Raw genomic sequence first — 23,008 nt, forward strand, 5'->3', positions numbered from 1 at the left:
CCGCAATACCGCACACTGATAAGTGGAAAACAAAACAAAAACAGCAGAACAGCGCCAGTGGGAACTCTTTTTTTGTATTGTTTTAATCATTAAAATTATGACCATTGAATGCATAACCATGCCACAAACAACAACTAGATTCACTGTCTTTTTTTTTTGTTTGTTTTTTTAAAACTAGTATAAGATTATCTTCACTATTATGAATTCATTTGTTTCTTCAGGTTATAACCAATGCTGCAAGACTATACACAGGCCCCACAAGGGGGATCTCAATGCACTTACACACCAATAATAAGAGAGAGAGAGCTCACAATGGTCAATAAGTGCACAAAACTATTTTTTTCCCTTTTATCTGAGGTTAAAAACACTGACAAGACATCCATTGTCAGGCAATGAAATGATAGAATACTGTTACTGTAAAAGTAGACCCTTAAAAATACTGACTGTATGCAGCTGAGACACCTGAACGGGACACGAGTCTGGTAGAGCCTCCCTTTGTTCACACTGATGGTACTTTTTTTTTTGTTTTGTAAGCTGCATTTACACACACCTCTTTTTTCTGGAAGAAATTAGATTCCATGTAGTTTGTGGAAAATCCTGCACAAGCACAACTTTGATCATTAAAACTGAGAATGCACACATTGGAATAGAGCCCGAGGCACCACATTGTTACTGTATCTGCCTCTCAGAGAACTATACCGGTGTTTTTGGACATTTTTCCTCCTTTGCTGCACCTACCATCCTGTATATTTAACATTATTGCCAAACTGTTTTCAAGCAAACCACTCATTTTAGATAATGTTAGATAGATCAATGTTTCACTAAGTCAACCAATATATCCAACACTATATGAAACCCATCTTGCAGAGTCTTGAAACAGGATAATCTCATGCTGGTCAACCACTGCATTGCAAAGACTCTATCACGTGCACGGGCGTGTGTGTGTAAATGCAGCTCTCGTAGGATGGACCGTCTCCAGACTCAGTAACCAATAGGAAATCATTCTCCAGGCTGCTCATTTCAACCGTTTCACATATTTGTATATCTTTATACAGCGTTAATGTGGGTACAGTGCCCACAAAAAAAAGGAAAACTATTTTTTTTCTAATTCAATGATTTCACATTTACAAAGATTAAAAGTTGATAATAAAATAGTGAAATGATATTGGTGAAAAGTAAAAGATCAAAGAATTATGGCTCAGAGTGATGGCGGTGGTGGAGTGTGTGTGAATGTGTGCATGTGTGTGCATGTGTGTGTGTGTATGTATGTGTGTGTGTGCTGGTAGTCTTGTCACATCAAACCAGTGTCATCACCACTATCACCGTGGCCGATGCAGTAGTCACTCTGAAGACAAACCCTCTCGTCGTCTCTACTGGCAGATAGAGAATCATCACTTTCTTTCACAGCTAGGACCAGGACATCACGTACACTTATCTTATTCTAATGACTGGCTCAACACAACTTAACATATAATACAAACAGAACAGCCCTGGATACTGGATACACTGACGTTTAATTAGAACATTTTTTTACACTGCATAAGAACAAATTCCTCCCTCTCAAGGGATCAACATTGCCCTGATTTTTGGCATCGCAACTATAGATTAAACTAATTATTCTATCAAAAACTAGCAGCAGCAAATCAATCTCTATTATGTTGACAATAGAAAATCCCAATTTGAAGATCAAGTCTACAGATCACAGAAGATATTGTAACATTGCATCAACATACTAAAGTTCTGCTGATCCAAAAGTGATGCAGTGTACAGCATCCGAGATATAAGAATCTAACCACTGAGACATCTAGGAGCTTATTAGCTGGGACATCATTTATGTAGGACTACATTCCCTGTAACACTGCTCCAGCGAGTGTCAATCCCTGCAGCTACTTGTGTTGAGTGTCACCTCCTTTTCCTGTTTTCATCAGCACCCCCGCTCCACACTGCATCTCACTACGCCCATCTATTTCGCCGATTCCCACCCAAACTCTGCAAACTATATTCCAAACAGTGACACCGCTTAGAAAATAAATACAGTTTGACACATTCTGACAAACCTTCAGTAAAGCCGTTTCGGCAGAAGCATGACCCAATCTGGAATTCACAGTAATCGCCTGTTCAGTTCACCAAAGCTAAATATTAGTATCAGTGATTTATTTGTTTAAATCCAACTTACAAATACATTTTGGTCTCATTAGGGCTTGTCGAAACTAAAGAAGAAAACATGACAATGAAAAGTGATAACCAAAGTCTCAAGATGATTGGTGTATACGCATGTGTTTATGTGTGTGTTAGTGTGTATTTGTGTGTGTTTGTGCAAAACCACTGAAGTACAGAATTCATTACATGAAAATGTGAAAAAGATATAACCCAAACCCCAAACCTACCCCACTCAAATACCCCAGATGCTAATATTACACAGAAATAATGCCGATAAAAATGTGGCGAAACTCCAAAAAGTGAGAAAGAACATTGTTTAACAGATCGATGAGACTAAAACACACGTTAAAAAGACTTTGTGCTGCTAAGATGTGCTGTTTCTGAGGACAAATCACAAGTTTGTACAACCTGGGGTGAAGGGGGAAGGACACGAAGCCCTGTTTCAGTAGTTGTTTTGAATGGCCTCTTATTGCCATATTAAGTGCTTTTACTCTGATAACAGGAGTCGGACATGTACAAATAAAGCAATATTTTATTATTATCATTAATTCATGTGCATATTTTATCACTCACTGTGTGGTTCAATTGTTAAAATTAACTTTAGCTTGCTTAATGAAATTTCGTTGCAAAAACCCAACATCCCAGTCTGCAAATGGCCACTTCTGGGACACACTGTATTTTACAGTGTGTGCAACAACTAATGAAACTGGGCTCAGGATGGAGAAATCAGAGAGTGGAGAAAGAAGAGGGATCAGGTTAGGAGGTAAAAGAGGGGGAGGGAAGGAAAAGTTAGCAAAGCTACCCATTTGTACCCAGGAGGTACATATTTCATCGGGGACCATGTTTCTCTGCGATACCAGTCATCATAAAGTGGCGAAACGACACGACACAGCATGACACCACCGTACAACACTGCCTTCACAACACCGACCATTCAGCCACATCAATGCATGAGTGTGTGTTTGAGTGTAGATGAGTTGTGTGTGTGTGTGTGTGTGTGTGTGTGTGTGTACTGCAGGTATTGAGGCTGTTGGTTCATGTCCTGTTGGATGGCCACCATGTTAAATGACGAGCCCATACACACCAAAGTCATCCCCCGTGTCTGCTGGAGATCGCTGGCTTCAGTCTGCTGCGCTGACAGCTTATGCTGTGGCGATGAAGCCGTTCAGCACTTTCAGCGACTGTGTGGCTGGTGGAACTGGCACAAGCATAAAGTGGCATCTTACTAAAATGTTTCGGCAGAGCATGGCCCAAGCACAGGCAAACAGGCAAACTGGATCATTTACATCCAATGTTGTGTGGCTGTTTAGGATCAACTGCGCTGGCTAGGGCTCCAAAATGAGAGAGGTCTGTCTTGGTCAATCTCAATCAATATTTTATATTAATCAGCAACTCCGTAAAGCTGATTATCAGTTAACCATTTGAAGCAGTTATTTATATGTTTAGTTGCAATCTTCTGCACCCCTTCCTCTGATGAGGGAAGTTATTTTGGGATTCATTTTTACTTTTAAAGTGAAGCCAAAAGCTTCTTTTCGTGTACAAGCACATGGCAGGTGGCAAGGTTCCACCAGCACAGTGGAAAAACGTGTCAGCACGAACCACATTAGTCAACGATCTACTGCAGGCACGAGGACGGTGATGGGACTTATTTATTCTGTTTTTCTTTTTTGAGTTACTAATTTCTGTCTATTGGTGTCTTTATTTGTGAGTCTGAATGTGTTTGGTATTGACTCCTGCATATAGTGTATGTTTCTGCTTATACTTTGTGTCAGGCAGAGTGTGTGTGTGTGTGTATTATCATGTGTGTTTCTGACAGGTAAGTGTGTGTGTGTGTGTGTGTGTCGTTTCTCGCAGCTGTGTGTTTATGTGTAGGCATTGAGGCGTTCTTTGGAGCGTGTTGAGTGGATGTCATGCAGCTCCTGCTCCTCCTTTGACTTGATGTCCTCGTACTTTTGCATCCGGCTGGCGTCCTTCAGATAGCCCCAGTTAGCAGCAAGAGCCATCAGGAAATGGACCTGAAGGGAAGGAAGAGTTGGGGTTCATGAAAATTCAACTGTTAGTTTGTTAGTTTCAGTACAACCCAACACAGCAGCATGAATTTGACTTTTTCCAGGTTGTAATTTTTCAGCACCCTGAGACTGTTAACATGAAGCAGCTCAGTATGATTCCTCCTCCGTCTGTGACCTCAATAATAAATCTATATCTGAATTATCACCTTCCTCCCAGTTTTAACAGAAAGTAATTTCATTAACTAAATCAAACTGGATTCAAAAACCCTGCTTCCTTTCCATGGAGTTCCCTCTGAACTCACATCATCCTGTTACATTTTCACTAGATTTAATAAAAACTGTATGAACTTAATGTAATGTGCGGTTAGCGTATTATGGTTTTAGGTTTCTCAGTTCTCCAGGTCATTGTTAAACTCATATCAGCTGGACGCGATGGAGGTTGTTGAAGATGTCTCACCTTCTATCCTTCTAATCCTTCTTTACTTTTAACTGACTGGTTCAGAGTCAGGTATTAACTGAGTCATAATGACATTAACATCCTGGCTACGATCACTTCAGTCACGTGAATGAAGGTGTGAACAGCTGCACTATGAGTGGGTGTTGAACCACAACACAAGGGTTAAATATACCTGGAACCCCCCCCCCCCCCCCCCCCCCAAATCACTTCATAATAACCTTAATTACCTCCAACAAGCGGGGTTGTGTTTTGCTGCTGACTTCTCTTAAAAGCGGCTGTACTCAGTTTTCATATTAGCTGTGGAGGTTGATAGTACGTCACTTAGTTCAAATTAAAGATACATTAAGGTTCTGGTTTGCTGTCACAAAGATTCTGGCTCACAATATTTAGCTCAGTAAAGAAACTCTAAAAACCCACTGTACACTACCTGCCAGGCACTGATGTGTAGTGGACGTAGTGAAGAGTTTATCAGCTGAAGATATTTCTCTCATAGCAGCATGAACACTGGACACATTCAAATGTCAGCGGACTAATTATAATATCGCCCTTTGTCTCCAGGATGTGTAGTAAATAAATGACAAATACCACGACTAATAATGGGGGAGACTTTGTAATGTGATAATGTACATCATGTGTTGTGTTTACAGCTACATCATCACATCCAAAAGCAGCACACAACTGGTGGCTCGTACACAAATGTAGTAACAAGCAAACCAGTTGCCCTCTGGGATTAATAAGGGTTTTGAACCTTGAATCTCGACCATAGACAAAGGGGGTGGAAGTAGCTCCGGTGGTAGAACAGTCGTCTACGGCTCCCCCCACTGTGGGACACTGTGGAACTAATCAATGTTTCCTTTAACATTTTTCATTTGTATTATATGACATTATACTACAGCATCCTGAATAGAGACAGTCCCTTCAACACACCTATTATGTAGATTCTACACTCATCACATACTTCTGCCTCTCAGTAGAGAAACCTCAGCAAGTCACAAAACATGTTCCATCCCTCCTACTGCTGTGTTGAAAGGCTTCCCTTTTTTTATTTCTCTGTGGGGGAGGTGGAGAGTGTTAATGGGATGGATTCCAACCCCCTGTGACTCTGAGCAGGAATAAGTAGGAACAGAAAATGGACGGATGAGAGTGAGAATGCTCTGCTTTTATGCTATTGGAGAAACACTATGCATCCCAGGTTAGTAAATACCTACACGCATGTATCATGTAGGGAAGGGTATCAGACAGAAGTGATGCTCTCCACAGCTCAGCAGCTTGGTGACTCACTGTCTGTGGTACTGCAGACACACCAGAGTAGATTCTCTTCTCCCCCTCCCTCCCTCCAGGTAAGTTTGAAGATGCAGCATTTTTCTTTAATATTTGCATTTCTGATTGTACATTATGTACAACTGAGACAGTTAAAACATACTTATCCAGTGAAATACTAGTCTCACCATGGCAATGACAGCCGCTCCTGCTCCTGCCAGTGCGCACACAAACAGATGGAAGGTCAAGTCCAGCTGCAACACAAACACCACCAGTGTCAACTTGTGATGGAAGTTAGGAGTTTTGATAGAGGCCAGTGATCAGTGCTATCTGTGTATCCGCATACAGTACATGTATCACTTCAAATACAGAAGCTCCAGCCACTGTCTCTGTGCTTTCTTACCTCATTGGATTCACACATCTTGAGGAACTTCTCAGATCCCGTACACAACTTTCTTTCTTCAGAGATGGTCACTGCTCCTTAAAAACAAAACCAAAACAATGGAATCATTAGTAATCCTCAGCAAGCAGAACACAGTGAAAGACACTATGTACAAGATGCACAATGTATAAATTGAGCAACATGAGTCTACACTAATACTGAGTGTCTAAACGTCTCTAGTGTGCAGATGATTACATTGAGAAGTGTAACAGACAGTGTAACAGATTCAGAAAACATCTCTACTGACTTTTATGCTCCTTAAGATATTCTTAGTCTTTTTGGACTAAATGATTCATATAATTAGCTCGTTGTTGTTACAGTGGTTTGTTCACTACCTGTATGTTTTTAGACACAATATATCCTCTTTAGGTAGTATTGTCCTAGAAGAGACACATGTAGACACATCATTTCTCAGCATGCTGGTAAAATGTAATAGTAACTTTTAGGGAAGGAAACCTGATACAAATAAATACAAATACACAGACTGGAGTCAGTCATTGTCTGTCTTTAAAAGTGGGTTGATTAGATTAATATTGATTCATAGGTTCTTTTCTGTGGGCTGTTCTACTGTGTATTGTCCTTGCTGCAGCACATGGCATACACTGTCAGCCTCTACTGGCAATTTGGCAGTTCTGTCATGCACACACAGGTTTTTCCATTGTCTGTGCCAATTTGGTATTTTGGTTAGTTTCCTGCTGAAGGTGGGAGGATATATGCAGTATGAGAAAATTGGGTAATTGGGATTCTGAACCTATTGTGTATGTAACCCAAAAGCTGATTAACAAAGTCTGTGGATGATCATGAAACGGTGTATACTTTAAGAGGGAAAAGAGATTTAAAACTTGTAGCTGTGGTCTGAATGTTGTCATCCAATACATGATCAATATAAGCTACAGTCATTTTCAGAGCAGAGCAGCATGGTGCAAAAATGAATAAGTCAAAAAACACCAAGCTTAAACCCCAGAAAGCTAAGAAACAAAGACTGAGAATTTCTGTTAGAGGAATGGGAGAGCATGTCCTGACTTCACCTGTCTTAATGCCTTGTAGCTCAAAGTGGAGAGATGCTGTCTCTCTCCTATCAGAGAAGGCCTTCTTCATTTTCATGCTGACTCCTGAACTTGAGGAATTTTCTAACATTCTGTTGGTGAAGACCTTTCGCAGCTATGACTTTAAGAACATTACACAAGACAGGGCAGATAAGCCACATCCATCAATCCAGCAGTAATACACCCCACATATTATATCATCTCATACCAAATTGACGCAGGTCCAGGCAAAGTTTGGGTCCCTCCACCAAGCTGGCGTTCTGACACATGGACCAAACATTGAAGTACATGAAGACTGGCAGGCTGGTAAATGCTGTCACTCCCAGCCACACCAGGAAGAAGAGGTAGGCCAGGAACAACAGCTGCAGACACAAGGCCAGGACAGAATGACTGACAGAGACGTGATGTGTTTTCCACTGACATATTATCTAACCACACTTTTTTCTCGTAAAGCTACAAACAACAGGTTCTCATAGATTGCACTCACAGACAGGTGGACATGTCATTTCACACTGATGCATGAGTACACAATTTATACCACTAATAGTTCTCACTGTTCTTTATCTGTCTTCTTTTGCTTTTTAGCTTTTCTCACAAGCTACACACTGTGTGGGTGTTTTGTTTCTTATGTGACCTAAGCCTGTATACATAGTTGTGGAGACATGGCTTTCCTCATGGGGACCAGATGATAGTGCATGTGAGGAAACCACTAATTTAATAGTGATGACTTAGTTCAAAGTTTGAGTAAGGTTAGGATTTTTGCTTAAAATTAGGGCACGTTTTCAGAAAATAAGTCAATGTCAGTGATGGAAAACTGTATGTGTAGATGTGAGCTCTGTCTCCAGAGGCCTGCACCAGCAAACCCTTCTTCTCCACTGCAGTAAGAACTGTAAAGATGTGAAGAAAAATTAGACAATGCCCAATCTCCCTCTCACCATCACCCTCCTCCACAAGAATCAAATGTGCCTACAGTAAGAAACGTGCCTTGTCAGGGAATAACGCAACAAAGATCTGTTAGGCTGATAAGGCATAGAGAAACCAGCTCAGGTTTGTTCACAATTAGAATCTTTTTTGCACTTTTAATCCATGTTTGCATTGCTCCATGATATGATACATGGAAAAATGAATGAAGCTATGTGAAGCTGGTGGTGAAGTGTGAAGTCAAACCTTTGGAATTACCTGCATTCATATGTATCTATGTGCATACAAACATACAAACATACATACATACATACATACATACATACATAGCTATTTATCTATCTATGTGTATAAATTAAGTTTAAGCAAGCACAAAAAAAAAAAGAAAATCACCAACGTGCTTGCATAGCAGTGCCACTAGGAGCACAAAAGTGTGAAACAAGAGAAAGCTAGCTCCATCTGTTCAAGTCAAAGGAACAATCTGTAAGGCTGACACAGCACAGTTTAAAAGTTGTGCTGCAGTTCGAATTCTAAATACTGGACAGCACCTGAAGTGGCCAAGAAGAGGACACTGCAGGTACGCATGTATGAGCAAATGTGAAACAAGCGAAACATAAAACTTAATAACAATAAAAGTCATCACCTGAATTTAACTAAGCAAATAGGTAAGAGTCTACCACTGGGTAATTACAGCACAGATGATTATGTTTCAGCTGGCAACAGGCTATTGAACCCTAACTGATGCAGTAGTAACTTCTCGCCTAGTGTCTACTGTACAAGTCTGTGGGGGCAGTGCTATGATCTGGGGCTGCTACACTTGGTCAGGTCTAGGTTCAGCAACGTTATGTGTCCAAAGAATGAGGTCAGCCGACTACCTGAATATACTGAATGATCAGGTTATTATATCAATGGATTTTTTCTTTGCTGATCACGGGCAGCTATATTCCAAAGCTGCAATGCCAGGATTCATCAGGCTCAAATTGTGAAAGAGAGGTTCAGGGAGCATGACAAATTATTTTCACACATAGTTTGGCCACCACAGAGTCCAGACCCTAACACCATTGACAATATTTGGGATGTGCTGGAGAAGACTTTGTGCAGCGATCAGACTCTCCTATCATCAATACAAGATCTTGGTGAGAATAAATGTTGTGACATTGCAGAAGCTTATTGAAGCTATGCAACAGCAAGTATATGCAGTAATCAAAGCTAAACGCGGCCTGACAAAATATGTTTTTTTGGACAAGCAGTTTATTACTTAGTGTTATCTTAATGCATGTCTGGTTACAAGTACTGTAGCCAAAGCTGAGCCCATTATCCTGAAAACAAACACCCACTACTGAGAAGTTACTACTTTCCCAGCTGCCAATAACATTGTTCAATGTAGAATAGTGTTATTATAATAATAATAATAATAATAATAATAATAATAATAATAATAATAATAATAATAATAATAATAATAATAATAATAAGTTAATAGCTCAACTTAGCCTGTTTCTTTCATATCTGATGACCTGTAGTGGTCATTTTATTAACAAGTAAAAAATGCACTGAACTGAAATTGTTTTTTTTTTCTTGCAGCAGTCAGCAGCAGTACACATCCCCTTGTTCTTTTAATGTACCAAACATGGATTCATACACATTTGATGCTCTGGTGAGAACTAAATGCTGCTCAGGCGATGTGCAGTTGTGCACATCTTTATGATAATGAATGACACCCAGCACAACAGTGAGACACAGCATATTTGTTTTGTGCTCTAGGGCACAGAGAAAGAAGATCACTTCTTTGAGTGACACTAGGAAAATATCACCTAATTTTTCTGTTACTACAAAATGCGTTAGTACATCACAGGAAACCTATTAGTTTTCTTACGAATGCAGTCAGGCAGCGTCCACAGGCAGTGATCTTGAACTCTCCATAGAGATCTCTAATAGCCCCAGTGGTGAAAAAGCCCTCCACCAGCAACAGCACTCCAAACACAAAGAATCCAGCTGCAAGGCCATAGATGATATACTTCAAGATGTCAATACTGAGGAGAGAACACATACACACCCACAGTGTCAGTGATTCACGAGTATTTATTTATTTTCATGCTAGGCTGAATCTTGAAGTGCCATTTGTAGACTTAATGTGTATCATCAGCTAAATCACCATAAACAAGACAGAGGTAATACATGAAGCTGGAGAAGGAACTGGGATATGGGATGGAGGCTTAGCGGAGGCATTTACTGGCTTGCACCTCGTGGGCAGGGCTACCAGCAGGTTCCGGGTTATTACCAGTGGAAAACACATGTCCTATTTATTACCATGAGATCTCCAGTAAAGACATAAAACAACTACTACTATAAGCAGAAATGAAATCCCCATTGCTGCCGTCATTGGTGACATGTCAATAAAGAAGAAGAATAAAGCAGCAACAGGGACCAGGCTTAACCCCTACTGCACTTTCTTCCTATCCCTTTACTCAACATGTTGATTTACTGCTTTGTTGTGTTTCCCCTTCTAACATGTTGGGGTGGTAGTGTTTGATTAATATGGTTTATGGACATTTTAAGAATTGTTCTTTGTTTCTGTGCATTTGATGTTAGATTAGTTAAAAGATAAAATCAAAGTACCAGCAGAGTGACAACGCTTCAGATGCAATTCTGAGATGTCTATAGTCAGAACATCAACACCAACAACTGTCTTTGCACTGCTTACTCTGAATGAACTATCCATCTCCTTCTACATGTGCACCACGGTAAGCAAGTGTGACTCAAATATACTAGATACTAGAACACTGGACAAGCTTCTGGTTGAACTAAATAACCAAATATATCTATTGTAAAAGTCAAACTCCTTTTATTCTGCTCAGGAGACAGGAAGTGAACTGTGAAACCTATGGCTCTGGTAAAACAGCACGTACTTAACAATTCATGTTTATGGCACTATAGTTCATTAAATGTTCATTTAGGGGTGAAAAGAGAAAGAAGGTAATGTCACAAGTGTCACTCACATGGTGAACACGTCCAGTGTTTGTCCCGGGGCTCTGACGACTTCAAAGTAGTTCTGGAGGATGGTGACGGTGCCGCTTAAAGCCTCGTGGCCACACCCGCAGAACAAGGCTACGCCCATGTAAAGGAGGATCGTGGCTATGAGAGAGGCCCAGGGCAGGCTGCCCACACAGCGCTCACAGCACTCCTTACAGCCTGAAAAACACACAGACACAGCAGCTTAGGCATCTCAAGTAAAACATAAACAATATCAGCCATGACTAAACTGAATCCACTCAAACATAACTAAACATGAATACCCCAGAGAAACAGATTCCCAATAACCATGCAAGTACCAGTGTCCTGTCTCTATTGACAGTGACAGCTCTGTTGAGAGTGGTGAGATGAAACAAATGCATTCATTCAAGTGCATTCATTAATGATCAGTCCATGTGTCAGTTTAATGGTTTCAATTGATTGAGAATTGAAAAACGTTCATAATTGGCCACTTGTTTTGGGCGATAAATGTACCAAACAAACAGCATGGACATCAGAGCTCACACAGGAGACAGAGGTAGAATAACTCTGTTACCTTGGTGCTGTAGGTGTCATGAACAGACTGTGAGGTTACACACTGTGTAAATGATATTTATCACCACTGCCCTGGTGCAGGGGGAATCTTAAAGAGGGATATCAAATCATATAAAACCAAAACTATCTGCGTGTCCACATGCCACCAAGGGTTAGGGTTAATGTTTGTTTGCAATTGGATGAACATCACAGCTTTCTACAAACAGTTCTGAGCCACATCAACCTGTCAGTTAAAGAAACTCTGCTGGATCCTTTACTGCTGATGCAACTTTTAGCTCCTCTCAGCCAGTGACTTGTCTTCTGATCACTGCTTCTCTTTTTCTTTGTAGTCCTGTGTTCACATACAGCATCACAACAGCTCTCCACCTGCCAAATTATATAACGGTGCAGTGGCAATTCAGGCATTTTCAAATGACTCACTTGTGTGGCGGCCTTTGTGATTTGCTATAGTTTCCTCTTTTAGCGGAGTGTGGGGAAACTGTTTTCAGCCTGGAAATACTTGAACAACCCACATATCTGTATTAATGACAACAAGCCTTTGTATGAAAGCTGGGTTTCTGCTAACAAACATGTAGAACGGCAACAATTCTAATAGGTGTGAAGTCATTGTTTAACTCATTTATGATGACACGCATGTACAAGAAACACAGTCCACAGTCAGAGTAAGATCAGCGTCACTGAGTTTAACCAAGTGTGTTTGAAGATGCAGCTCTTCAATCTGCTGAACCTTTCCCCCCAAAAAATCCCAGAAATATATATATATATATAAAATAAGTGGGGTTTCAACGTTTTGCCTTGTTTAATCTTGTGTACTTGTATCTTGTGTGTCTTGTACAGCAGTTGCTGTCTCTGCCTGATTGACAGCCATGTTAGCCTATCACAGCTAGCTGTGATGTTAAATGTCCCACCTCAGCTATATCTAGTTGTTCTCCATACTCTAAGCTTTCAATTCAAAATGTCTCCATCTCAGCCTTAACACACACACACACACACACACACACACACACACACACACACACACACACACACACACACACACACACACACACTTACACCTGCAGTCTTTCAAATAAGCCCAGCTCCAACTCACTGAATCCAGCAAACAGGGAGCAAGCGAGAGATGAAGAGAGTCTCACACACATCCTCTCCCTCATCCACCTCCCTGTTGCACAGAACAGGGTTTGTTTGTGTGTGTGTGAAAGTCATTGTGCTGCTGAGGGTTAATTGGCCGGTCTTGTTGCCATGACAACATGGGTGTGGCAGGAGCCTGCTGACCCACTTTGCCTGTAGTGTTGTCATGACAACAGCGCAGCTCTGTGAGCGTTACAGTGACACCAATGCACGTTATCCAACGCGGCACACACTAAACAGTCGTGCCTATTTGCATAGACGCAAGGTCTGTTGTTGTCATTATCATGTTGATTTGTGGAGATGATACATATTTCAGTGTGTTTCTTGACAAAATATGAGCCAGTACCAGAAACAAAAATGGCTGCTATGCCCAGTAGAAAGGTACCATTTTGCACTGACTCCATTTAATAAAACAGTGATTGCTGATGAGCTACGTGCCCATCTTGGTTTCTTACACACACCAGAATCAATTCATCTCCATCATTTTTACACAAGAAAAAGAATTATATTTAGTCCATATTAGTGCATTATGTGGCAGATGGACAGACACAGAGAGCAGGAGCGTGATATTGTGATATAAATGTGTTATGAGCATGTGTGAAGGTATTGCTGTGGGGGGGGAGGGGTGTTATACAGTCTGTTTGTGGCTTGCATTTAAATGTTTTGATATATGTGCAAATATTTTCCTGTGTATGACTGTGCAGTTGTGTTTCTGACAGTGTGTAAGTGTGCGTCCTGAATTTGAGCCATGTTATAATCCTCGTCATATTCCTGTATTTGGGTTTTAAATGCAGGAAAGACCCGGTGGCCTGGTAAAAACTGGGACAGGCTAAACACAAATGGTATTCCATCTATACACGGTTCTATATGTGAGGCAGTTTTCTGTTTTTGTTTGTTTAGAAAACCTGTTTTGCTGTCTTATCACACTTACTTTAATATATACTGTATCCAAAAAAAAGTCACACACTCTCTGGACTGTTCAACTGACAAATAAAGACATCTGATGACAAAATGTTGGGTTGAAAAAAGTATAATGAGACTTTGTTAAATTAATTAGTCTAAGAAAAGAACGGGCAGATTAATTCATAATAAAAATCCTTAGTTGCAGCCCTAATTGTTTATGATCATTGTGCGTTATCTGGCTCACACACACAGATCGGCTCTGGCTTTTCAAACTCAAACACACATTCATACTTTCACATTGAGTGTCGGTGCTCATTAGGCAGCAATTTGGGCAGCGCTGTCTAGCCTGATTGTCTGACAGAGCAGCGGTATTTGCATGTGCGTGTGTGTGTGTGTGTGTGAATCACTGTTTCTTAGCTCTGAGACAGGATTACCGAGGTTTCTCCCATAGACAGACACACAGACACACAGAGGCAGAAACACAAAGATGCACTCAAGAGTCAAAGAAAATGACAAGTTTGGTTATTCAACAAAACAACGGTATCATCTGCCTGTTTGCATGTGATCAAGTTTAATGTGATAATGTTTTGTGCAGCAGATTTAGGAAGGTTTTTTTCATATGGATTATATGGATCTACTCTGTGTGACACAGTTAATGGAGGGAGCTGCCAATCAAACCCTCATCCACAAATCCTTCCTTTCCTCTCAAACCCTTCGCCCATTGCACACAGACAAAAGGAGCAGTGTCCGTGTTTGTCACAGATACAGTACCGTCCACAGTTTTGTTATTTCCTCAAGTTTCACAGCAGCAATACAGTGGTTGCAGTTGCAAAATTTCAAAGCAAGGAAACAGCACTTTTATTTATCCAAATCACAATCTGTTCTCTAACTTTAAACTATTTATTGGCCTTTTTGTTCCTAAATGTAATTTAGTTATATTATAAACATCACCTACTGCACTGATGGACGGGTAGAGCAAGGACCTACTACAGCATATATGTGGCTGACACTGTGATGGAAATATCCTGGAAGCCTGTGCATCACTAGCAAAGTCAGTTTTCACCATCATCTGTCACAGAAGAGATTAGCCATCATCTGGTCACAATCCCAGCCCACAATCCCCACAGTGCCTGAGCAGAAATGTGTAAGAGTTTGGCCACGTTTGTCTTTGCTGTTAACACACAGTAAAAGGTGGAAACTCTGTTTATAGAAAGGCTGTCCACTGCAGAGCCACAAACTTATCAAGAGTCACAGTACCCTGTACTTCTTTGTCAACACATCACTACATCTGAGTGATGTCTGGATGATGTGGTGGAAAAATCACTGATCAGCTCTCATTAGCTATTATATATTTTTTAAAGTTATGCTGTTCAAACTATCTAAATAAAATGCACTACACATTTATATTTTAAGCAATCTGGATATTTCATCCCTGCATACTTTCAAATAATTTGTAAAGGTTATAGCTGCTGGTTCCAGAGTAACATAAAAAGCTATATTTCTACATCACAAGCTGATGTTTGTACCTGTAGCTCTCCTGAATAGAAATAGTCACAGACCCTGTTTGTTGATGTGCGAACTTCAGGAAACAGATGTTTGGAATAATCTGCATTTCACAGTTCTTTCTTAGCTCCCTTCAAATTCCCAAGTATGTTTTTTTTGTATTGTAACTGAGGGTTCAAATACAGCCAACTCTCAAATCTGTGATTAAAGCAGTGTATGAGCTGCCAAGACATTTTTAAAATGAGGAAAAAACTTTGCAAAATGATTAAGAGCAATGGAAACTACTTCATCAAGCTGAGTACAGACAGTGCCACCAGAAATCCTTGAATTTGTTAACAAATAACTTGCAATATATTCTAAAGTTTCAATCGAAAACCAGCTGGATCAAAAATTCATTAACATTTTTACTGTAAATGTGTAAGTGGAGGTTTGAACCACTCCCTCTGTATAAGGAGAAGCAGAGAGACAGACCGTAGTGGTGATGTCATCCTCAGACTACTGTTGGAGCAGCTCCACAAAACAGTGAAAAGTGGAAACTCAGCCAGGACTCAGTGACAGCAGGCTCGCTGACTGATATGGGAAGATTTTTAGATTCTCAGCCGATTTGAATACAAGTGATAATACACTGTACATTATACTGTGTATCACAACATTATGTAGTTTGGTCTCAGACAACTACTGATTCATCACAGCTACAGAGGAAGATATTAAACCACAGTTTGTGTGATCACGTAGTGTACATCTCCCTGTGCACTGAAGAATGAAGTGGTCTGAGCTCCTCTAGAAAAACCATCTCCTCCCAGCATCCAGGTCAGTCCAGCTCCTCACTGAGATGATGTTCTTGTCCTTTCCCACAATCTTAACAAGGTTCATCCCAATGGGAGGATGAAAGTGCTCAGCAGATCTCATGAGTTTTAAATATTTCATGTACAAAGATGCCATCATTTCCTGACAGAGGTGCTAGAGGAAAGCTCGTAAAAAGGTTTGCTATGGAAAAACTTATTGCAGCAGGGAGCATGAACGTGCTCCGAAAATTGGACAGCGCATCATATTTAGATTGTTATGTACAAGTGGAGATGTTGAGATCATGGTGGTAGAAGACAATTCACAGCATATCTTAAGCAAAGAGTTGGTCGGACAAACTAACCAGCAGCAGAGTAATAGTATATTCCAACCTGGTGTTTACCTCTTCCAGCCACTGGTCCGACTGGCTGCTCACACAGCAGAATGGGCCTTGTGTCAAGCTACTTTTATTTATTGTGTCAATAGAGGGTAATTTCATTACCCCCACAAAGAACAAAGGACAATCCTCCATTTTAATAGCTTCTTTCTCTCTCGGGTTTCTGCTTCTCTCCTGCTCTCGTCCTCTCCTGCCTCCCCATCTCCCAGGCCCTGCGGGCCTTCTAAGCCAATTTATATTGACTTCCTCTCTCCATTAAATTCCATTTTGTTAGTGGTCATAATAATGAAATGGATATGAAGCAAATATACAAGGTCCACTCTTAGTCATGTGACTGCTGTTTGATTTCTATTGACCTTTCTCATAAATTACAAATTAATTGAACAAATAATCATTTGCAGGTTCAGTGCCATCAGTAGTATAAGGAATCTGTAAACCTGATTTCATGCAAACATATTTCCTGACTCATTTGCCTGAAAAGTAATTTGGATTTTTTATTTATTGTATTTAATAACGATTTAAATCAAATGATCAGCAGTTCTTTAATATTTACACTATTTTCTCTGTGAAACATAGAAACAAACAGGTCTTCCCTGGCAAAAACCCTTTGGCACATCAGGAAGTGATGTGTTTCATGTCTCCTGTTTGACTCCTCCTAATTTACCACTAAGTGCATAATTAGCATAACTTGTCTGGAAAAAAATAAAGACTCCAAAGAACTGAGCAGCAGACTGAAAACTGACAAAGATCGAAAAGTATCATATCAAAGAACTGCAGTGCACACCCTGCAGTAAGTCTCTGGGTTGGTGTTTGTTAATGTGGTTCATTAAGGATCTTGTATTGATACTTTTTTAATCATGAATGAACTCTTTCTGTTAATCAATTTGAGTTTCTCTGTTAAGAATGGATTAACGATGACATACCATCATTCTCTGAGAAAATGAAACTCCTCTGTAGCTAAATTGAAAATATGATTATGTTTTTGCAGGAAAACCGGATGTGTAGTGATGTATGGACTGTTTGAATGAATGGAGCGTTACATTTCTTAACAGAAAGAGCAAGCAGTTGGTTGGAGTGGGTGTCCAGAGCACATCAGAGTCCAGTGTGAGTGTTGTTAAGGTTAGAAAAGACTTCAGCTGAACCTTAACCAAGCTGAGAGTCTCTAAACACAACCATAAACGCTTTTATAGCACAGCAGTCAGACAAGCTAGATGTTGTACTGCAAGATATTTTGGCAGAAAAGAACAATTCTGTGTGCAAACAACTAATTTTATAGATATGTTCAGTATCAACATCTTAATATAAAATGAAATGTGGTTGCATTTACACTCCCTAAAAACAGCATTTCCTTTTTTAGTTTAGTTGTATAGAAGTGCACGTTTTAGATACTGAATCGTCTAGCTTACTTACTCATGGTGTAGACTTTTAGTGGCAGACCATAATCATAGAGGTGAGTATGGGGTGGCCATGGCACCCTCTGGCCACCCACTAGAACGGCCTCTCCATTGACTTTGTTCAGACTTATGATGCACTGCAGTGTTTCATATGTACTTGGTATAAGCCAACAGAGCAAATATTGAGTTCATGGTATATTTTTATTGACAGTATTATAGGGGAATATAATAATGTTCATTCTGATAGATTCTTATAATTTATTTTTATACTGTACAGAAACTACATGGAAACTAACAAACTCAAGTAGTAAGAGGAAGACAAAGAACCTGTAACATACTGTTGTGTAGATGTATGATGTCCAGTTTCTCAGGAAGCGTTAATGTGTCAACTGCTGTATGTTCATGGTAGTTTCCTCCAAGCAGCTCAGAGACTCTCAGTGAACCCTTCTCTATCACTATAAATGTTAAATATGGATACTAAATTATGCATCAGTTCATCTGAGCTGTGTAAGCACTGTAAGGTCAATACTATCCAATGTAGTTAGAGATTAAAACACACTGTTAGCGGTCACAATAACAAATACTGTAAACCCTGATAAACCAAAACTAGAGATAACAATCTTCAGTGAACCCCAAAGCTCCATGTGAACAAATCCAGAACCAGAGAGTCCAGTGAAAGCCCACAGATCTCTAAAAACAAAGCTAGTGCATGATGTCTGTTTGACAACCTGCTAACGGAAAATCACATGAATCAGTGGCTCTGTCACACTTTCTCTTGCAAATTGGAGAAAATCAAACTTTAATGATGACTGTGGATAATTTAAGGCTAGCTGTCAGTAAAACACATTTGATTATTTTATTGGTAGTATAAAATGTGATGCAAGGTGATAACAAAGAAGTCCAACTTTCCATTAATCATTTCAGTTAATAGAACCCAAGTGAATGGGTTCTGTTTTTGGATTGGACATCAGGATTCACTGGTTTAGATCAGCCAGTTCAAACTACATCTCACTGTGACCACTTGCTTCTAAATGATTTGTTTTGATTGATTATGACTATGATCAGTTTATGAGTTTAGCACTTAGTTCATGTATGTCAAACAAACCTGTTTCTCTCATGTGTTTAATAGCGACATACTTTATTGATCTGCATGGTGAAATGATTGGGCAGCTGTACAGAGACAGTAGAGCTACTATGGGGTTTTACTGTGTGACCCAGTGGTTTACAGACATTTGCTCCTCTAACAGCTTCACTGCCACCCTGCAACACTGCTGTTCTCAGCTGTTTGGCATTTGCCTCCACCTCTTCTCCTCACCTACCTTACTATACACCTGTATTTTATGAGCTGGGTGCATTTTATTTCTTAAAGCGAGGAGAGAAAGGAGAGAAACAGCTGCACAAAATGAGGAAGTAATAGACAAGCACTGGAGAGGAATGGCCTGGATGTGGGATGGGAACAAGTTGAACTGATGAACAGAAGGAGTGGGGGTGATAGCTAGAAAAAAAAGGTGGCTAGAATGAAAAATCATGTTTGCTTGAACAATCATGTCTCCCTGTTCAGCTTCCTGATTGGCTAAAACAGGTTCCTTCCAGAAAAAAACACACAAATCTGCCTATCACACAAGAGAGAACAATTCGAGGATGGTGTTACCATAGATACAGTGTAATAAATGTTAACTCAGTGATAAATGCAAATAATTGTATATTTTTGAATTATATCTGCCTTATTATCAATTGTGAACCTGTGTGAGCAGCAGCAGCGTTTATGTCTGGGGGAAAAGAAAAACAAAATGGACACGCCCATTTTCACTGCCGAAAACAACAACAAAATTGTAATGGGAGGATGACACAAAAAACATTCACATATGCTACCAACAAAAAACAGTCATACGAGAAGGATTAATAATGGCTTAAATAAAACTGGAAATTTAAAATGATTAAAAAAAATAAAAAAAAACGGCTGGGAGAGAGAGGGAGGGAGGGAGGAAACCATGAGAGGGAGATGGAGGTGAGCGGGAGATGAGTCAAAATCGAGGGGTAGGGAGAGACAGAAAATGACAAACAAGAGCCACAGAGGCAGAGAGACAGGCTGAGAGTTTGAAATAGACTGAGAGCAGGAGAAAGCCAGAGGAATGGGGGTAGCGAGATATTAAGAAAATGGAGGGAAAGGGTAGGGAGTGACACAGACAGCAGAAAGAAGAAGAAGAAAAAAGAGAGGGACACGCAGAGAGCGAGGAGAGAGGAGAGGAGAGGGAGAGGGAGAGGGAGAGGGAGAGGGAGAGGCGCTCAGACAAGCGTGAAGCATCAACAATGGACGCTAACAAAGACAATCCCAATGGAGGCATCAATCACGGCTCCACTTATCCCTCCTCCCTCTGATTTTTAGTCTTTATTTCAAGGTTTTGCCCCGTGCACCCTCCTTCTCCCACCATCATCTCCCCCCTATTCACCACCACCCCCACCCCGCCACTCCCACCTCATCCATCCATTCATCCATCCATCTGTCCGTCCATCTGTCCGTCCAGCCTCCAAAACAACACTGACCCTCCAGTTGTCTGCCGTCCCCGCTCCTCCTCAACCCAAACAACCTGCTTATTTGTGCATCCCTCCATTGAGACGCAGCAGCAAACAGGGTTGTGTAATCCCAGGTGTTATCACGGGCAGACATTTAAACGGCATGATTAATATTCACAGCCTGTCTGTCCGTTTCTGAAGAGAAGAGAGTTGAGGAAAACCCTGTGTATGTGGGAACTGTGTAGAGAAAATGTCCAAATGCAATGTTCAAACTGAGCCTTCTCATTTGTTGTTATGTTGCAGGACATGTAAGCCGTCTTCTTTCTCTCTGCCCACAACACACACACACACACACACAAAGGAATCCCATGGATACAGAGTGGGATGGACGATCAGAACAATGGCAGAACGTCGATTGTGATGAAAGATAAAATGCACAAATGACTCTTCTGTCCTACCTTTCTGGCTTTGGGATTCATCCATGTTTTCTTCCATTGTGGCAGGTTACAGTCCCTTTGTCTCTTTTTCGTGTGAAGCAGTTTAAAGGCCCTCGCTAGCTCTCAGCACACTGTACGTGTGTGTATGTGGGAGGCTGAGTGTGTGTGTGTTTTTATTCCCTCCCTGCAGATGATGGAGGCTCAGGGAAGTCCCCTTTTCAACGCTCTACTCTCTCTCTTCACTCTGCTTATCTGAGATTCTCAAGCCACTATCTGTGCATCCATCTATGGCTTTAGCTCTTGATACAGATGTCTTTTAAAATTGGGTTTTATGAGTTATAGAAAATTTAAATGCAAAGAGTAGAATTCAATAATATTTCCATTTACTATTTTTGCACAAATCTCATTTTGAGACATTGCTATTATCTTATAACTAAACCCCCAGTCAGTTAATAATGATAATAATAATAATAATAATAATAATAATAATAATAATAATAATAATAATAATAATAATAATAATAATAATAATAATTATAATAATAATCTCTCTCTCTCTCTCTCTCTCTCTCTCTCTCTCTCTCTCTCTCTCTCTATATCTAGATATATCTCAGATGTTATTCCTGGGATCTGCTGGAGCCACAGCCCCCAGTGTTCCTATCACCACGGGTACCACTTGTGTCTTCATCTTCCACATCTTTTCCAGCTCTTCTTTCAGCCCTTGGTACTTCTCAATCTTCTCGTGCTCCTGGTTGGCCATTACCAGTTTGTCAGTCTGTATCTGGAAGTCCCACAGGATCTTAGCTCGGCCATTCTCGACCACCTTTGGAGGTGTGTCCCATTTTGACTTGGGGACTTCCAGCCTGTACTCGGCACAGATGTTCCTGTACACTATGCCGGCCACTTGGTTATGGCGTTCCATGTATGTCCTGCCTGCTAGCATCTTGCATCCCATTTACATTTACGTGTAGTCATTTGCCAGACGCTTTTATCCAATTGAGAAACAAGGCAAGAAAACTTAACCTAAGTCAAGGAGAAACAACATCAAAGCAAAGTGCTATCAAAACAGTGTTTCTGTTTCAAGAGATGTGAGTACAAAAGAGCAGAAAAGTTTTTTGTTTTTTTAAGTGCAAAGGAAGATGCGGAAGAGTTCTGTTTTCAGCAGTTTTTTAAGTATTGAAAGTGAGGTGGCGAAGCGTGCAGAGTTAGGCAGCTCATTCCACCATCGTGGGATCACTGAGCTGAAGAGTTTTCCTTGGTGCTCCGCTGTCATGTGCTGGATTGTTTCAGGGGCATCTTTGCACAGCCTGCACCTGGGTTCCTGCCTGGTATGGTAGATCCCAGCCTCTATCGATCTTGTTCTCAGAGCCTGCTCCTGTGCTTCTATGATTAGTGCCTCTGTGCTGTCTTTCAATCCAGCTTTGTCCAGCCACTGGTAGGATTTGTCAACATCAGCCACTTCTTCTATCTGCCGGTGTTACATATCGTGCAGGGGTTTGTCCTTCCATGAGGGTTCCTACTCTTCCTTCCCTTACTCCTCTGGAGCCTGCTGCCTGAGGTATTCACTAAACACAGCATCATTTGGGGCCATCTTCCTGATGTATTCATGGAGCTGAGTTGCTTCCTCCTGGATAGCCACTTTGACGCTCATGAATCCTCGGCCTCCTTCCTTCCGCTTAGCGAACAGTCTCAGGGTGCTGGATTTGGGGTGGAACCCTCCGTGCATTGTGAGGAGCTTTCTTGTCTTGATGTCAGTGGTTTCCATCTCCTCCTTTGGCCAGCTTACTATGCCAGCGGGATAACTGATGACCGGGAGACCGTAGGTGTTGATCGCCCGGACTTTGTTTTTCCCATTCAGCTGACTTCTGAGGACTTGCCTCACTCTTTGAAGGTACTTAGTGGTTGCTGTTTTCCTTGCGGCCTCTTCGTGGTTACCAATAGCCTGTGGGATTCCAAGATATTTGTAGCTATCCTTGACATCTGCTATCTTGCCTTCTGGTAGTTCTATCCCCTCAGTTCTGACTACCTTTTCTCTCCTTGCTACCATCCGACCACACTTATCCAGTCCGAATGACATTCCGACG

General features: G+C 40.8%; 1 protein-coding gene across 1 annotated transcript; it reads right to left on the reverse strand.

Annotated features, from left to right (window-relative positions):
- Positions 1 to 1,597: 1,597 nt before the first annotated feature.
- On the reverse strand, positions 1,598 to 21,078 carry LOC113161363 (neuronal membrane glycoprotein M6-a-like). Its single transcript, XM_026358901.1, has 7 exons — positions 20,946 to 21,078; positions 11,295 to 11,487; positions 10,172 to 10,328; positions 7,583 to 7,736; positions 6,290 to 6,366; positions 6,075 to 6,140; positions 1,598 to 4,175 (listed from the first exon to the last, which is right to left on the reverse strand). The coding sequence occupies exons 1-7, from the start codon at positions 20,980 to 20,982 to the stop codon at positions 4,023 to 4,025; spliced, it is 837 nt and encodes a 278-aa protein (XP_026214686.1). The 5' UTR covers positions 20,983 to 21,078; the 3' UTR covers positions 1,598 to 4,022.
- Between the last annotated feature and the right edge of the window lie 1,930 nt (positions 21,079 to 23,008).

This window comes from Anabas testudineus, chromosome 1, assembly GCF_900324465.2.
Source record: "Anabas testudineus chromosome 1, fAnaTes1.2, whole genome shotgun sequence".
NCBI lineage: Eukaryota > Metazoa > Chordata > Actinopteri > Anabantiformes > Anabantidae > Anabas > Anabas testudineus.

What these genes read in the sequence shown, in the direction of transcription:
- LOC113161363 (XM_026358901.1), bottom strand. Translation starts at nt 20,982, where the DNA reads ATGGAAGAAAACATGGATGAATCCCAAAGCCAGAAAG. An exon ending in CCTGGACCTGCGTCAATTTG is followed by an intron (nt 6,367 to 7,582) that starts GTATGAGATGAT and finishes TTTGTTTTTAAG; the next exon opens with GAGCAGTGACCATCTCTGAA. An exon ending in AGATGTGTGAATCCAATGAG is followed by an intron (nt 6,141 to 6,289) that starts GTAAGAAAGCAC and finishes TTTGTGTTGCAG; the next exon opens with CTGGACTTGACCTTCCATCT.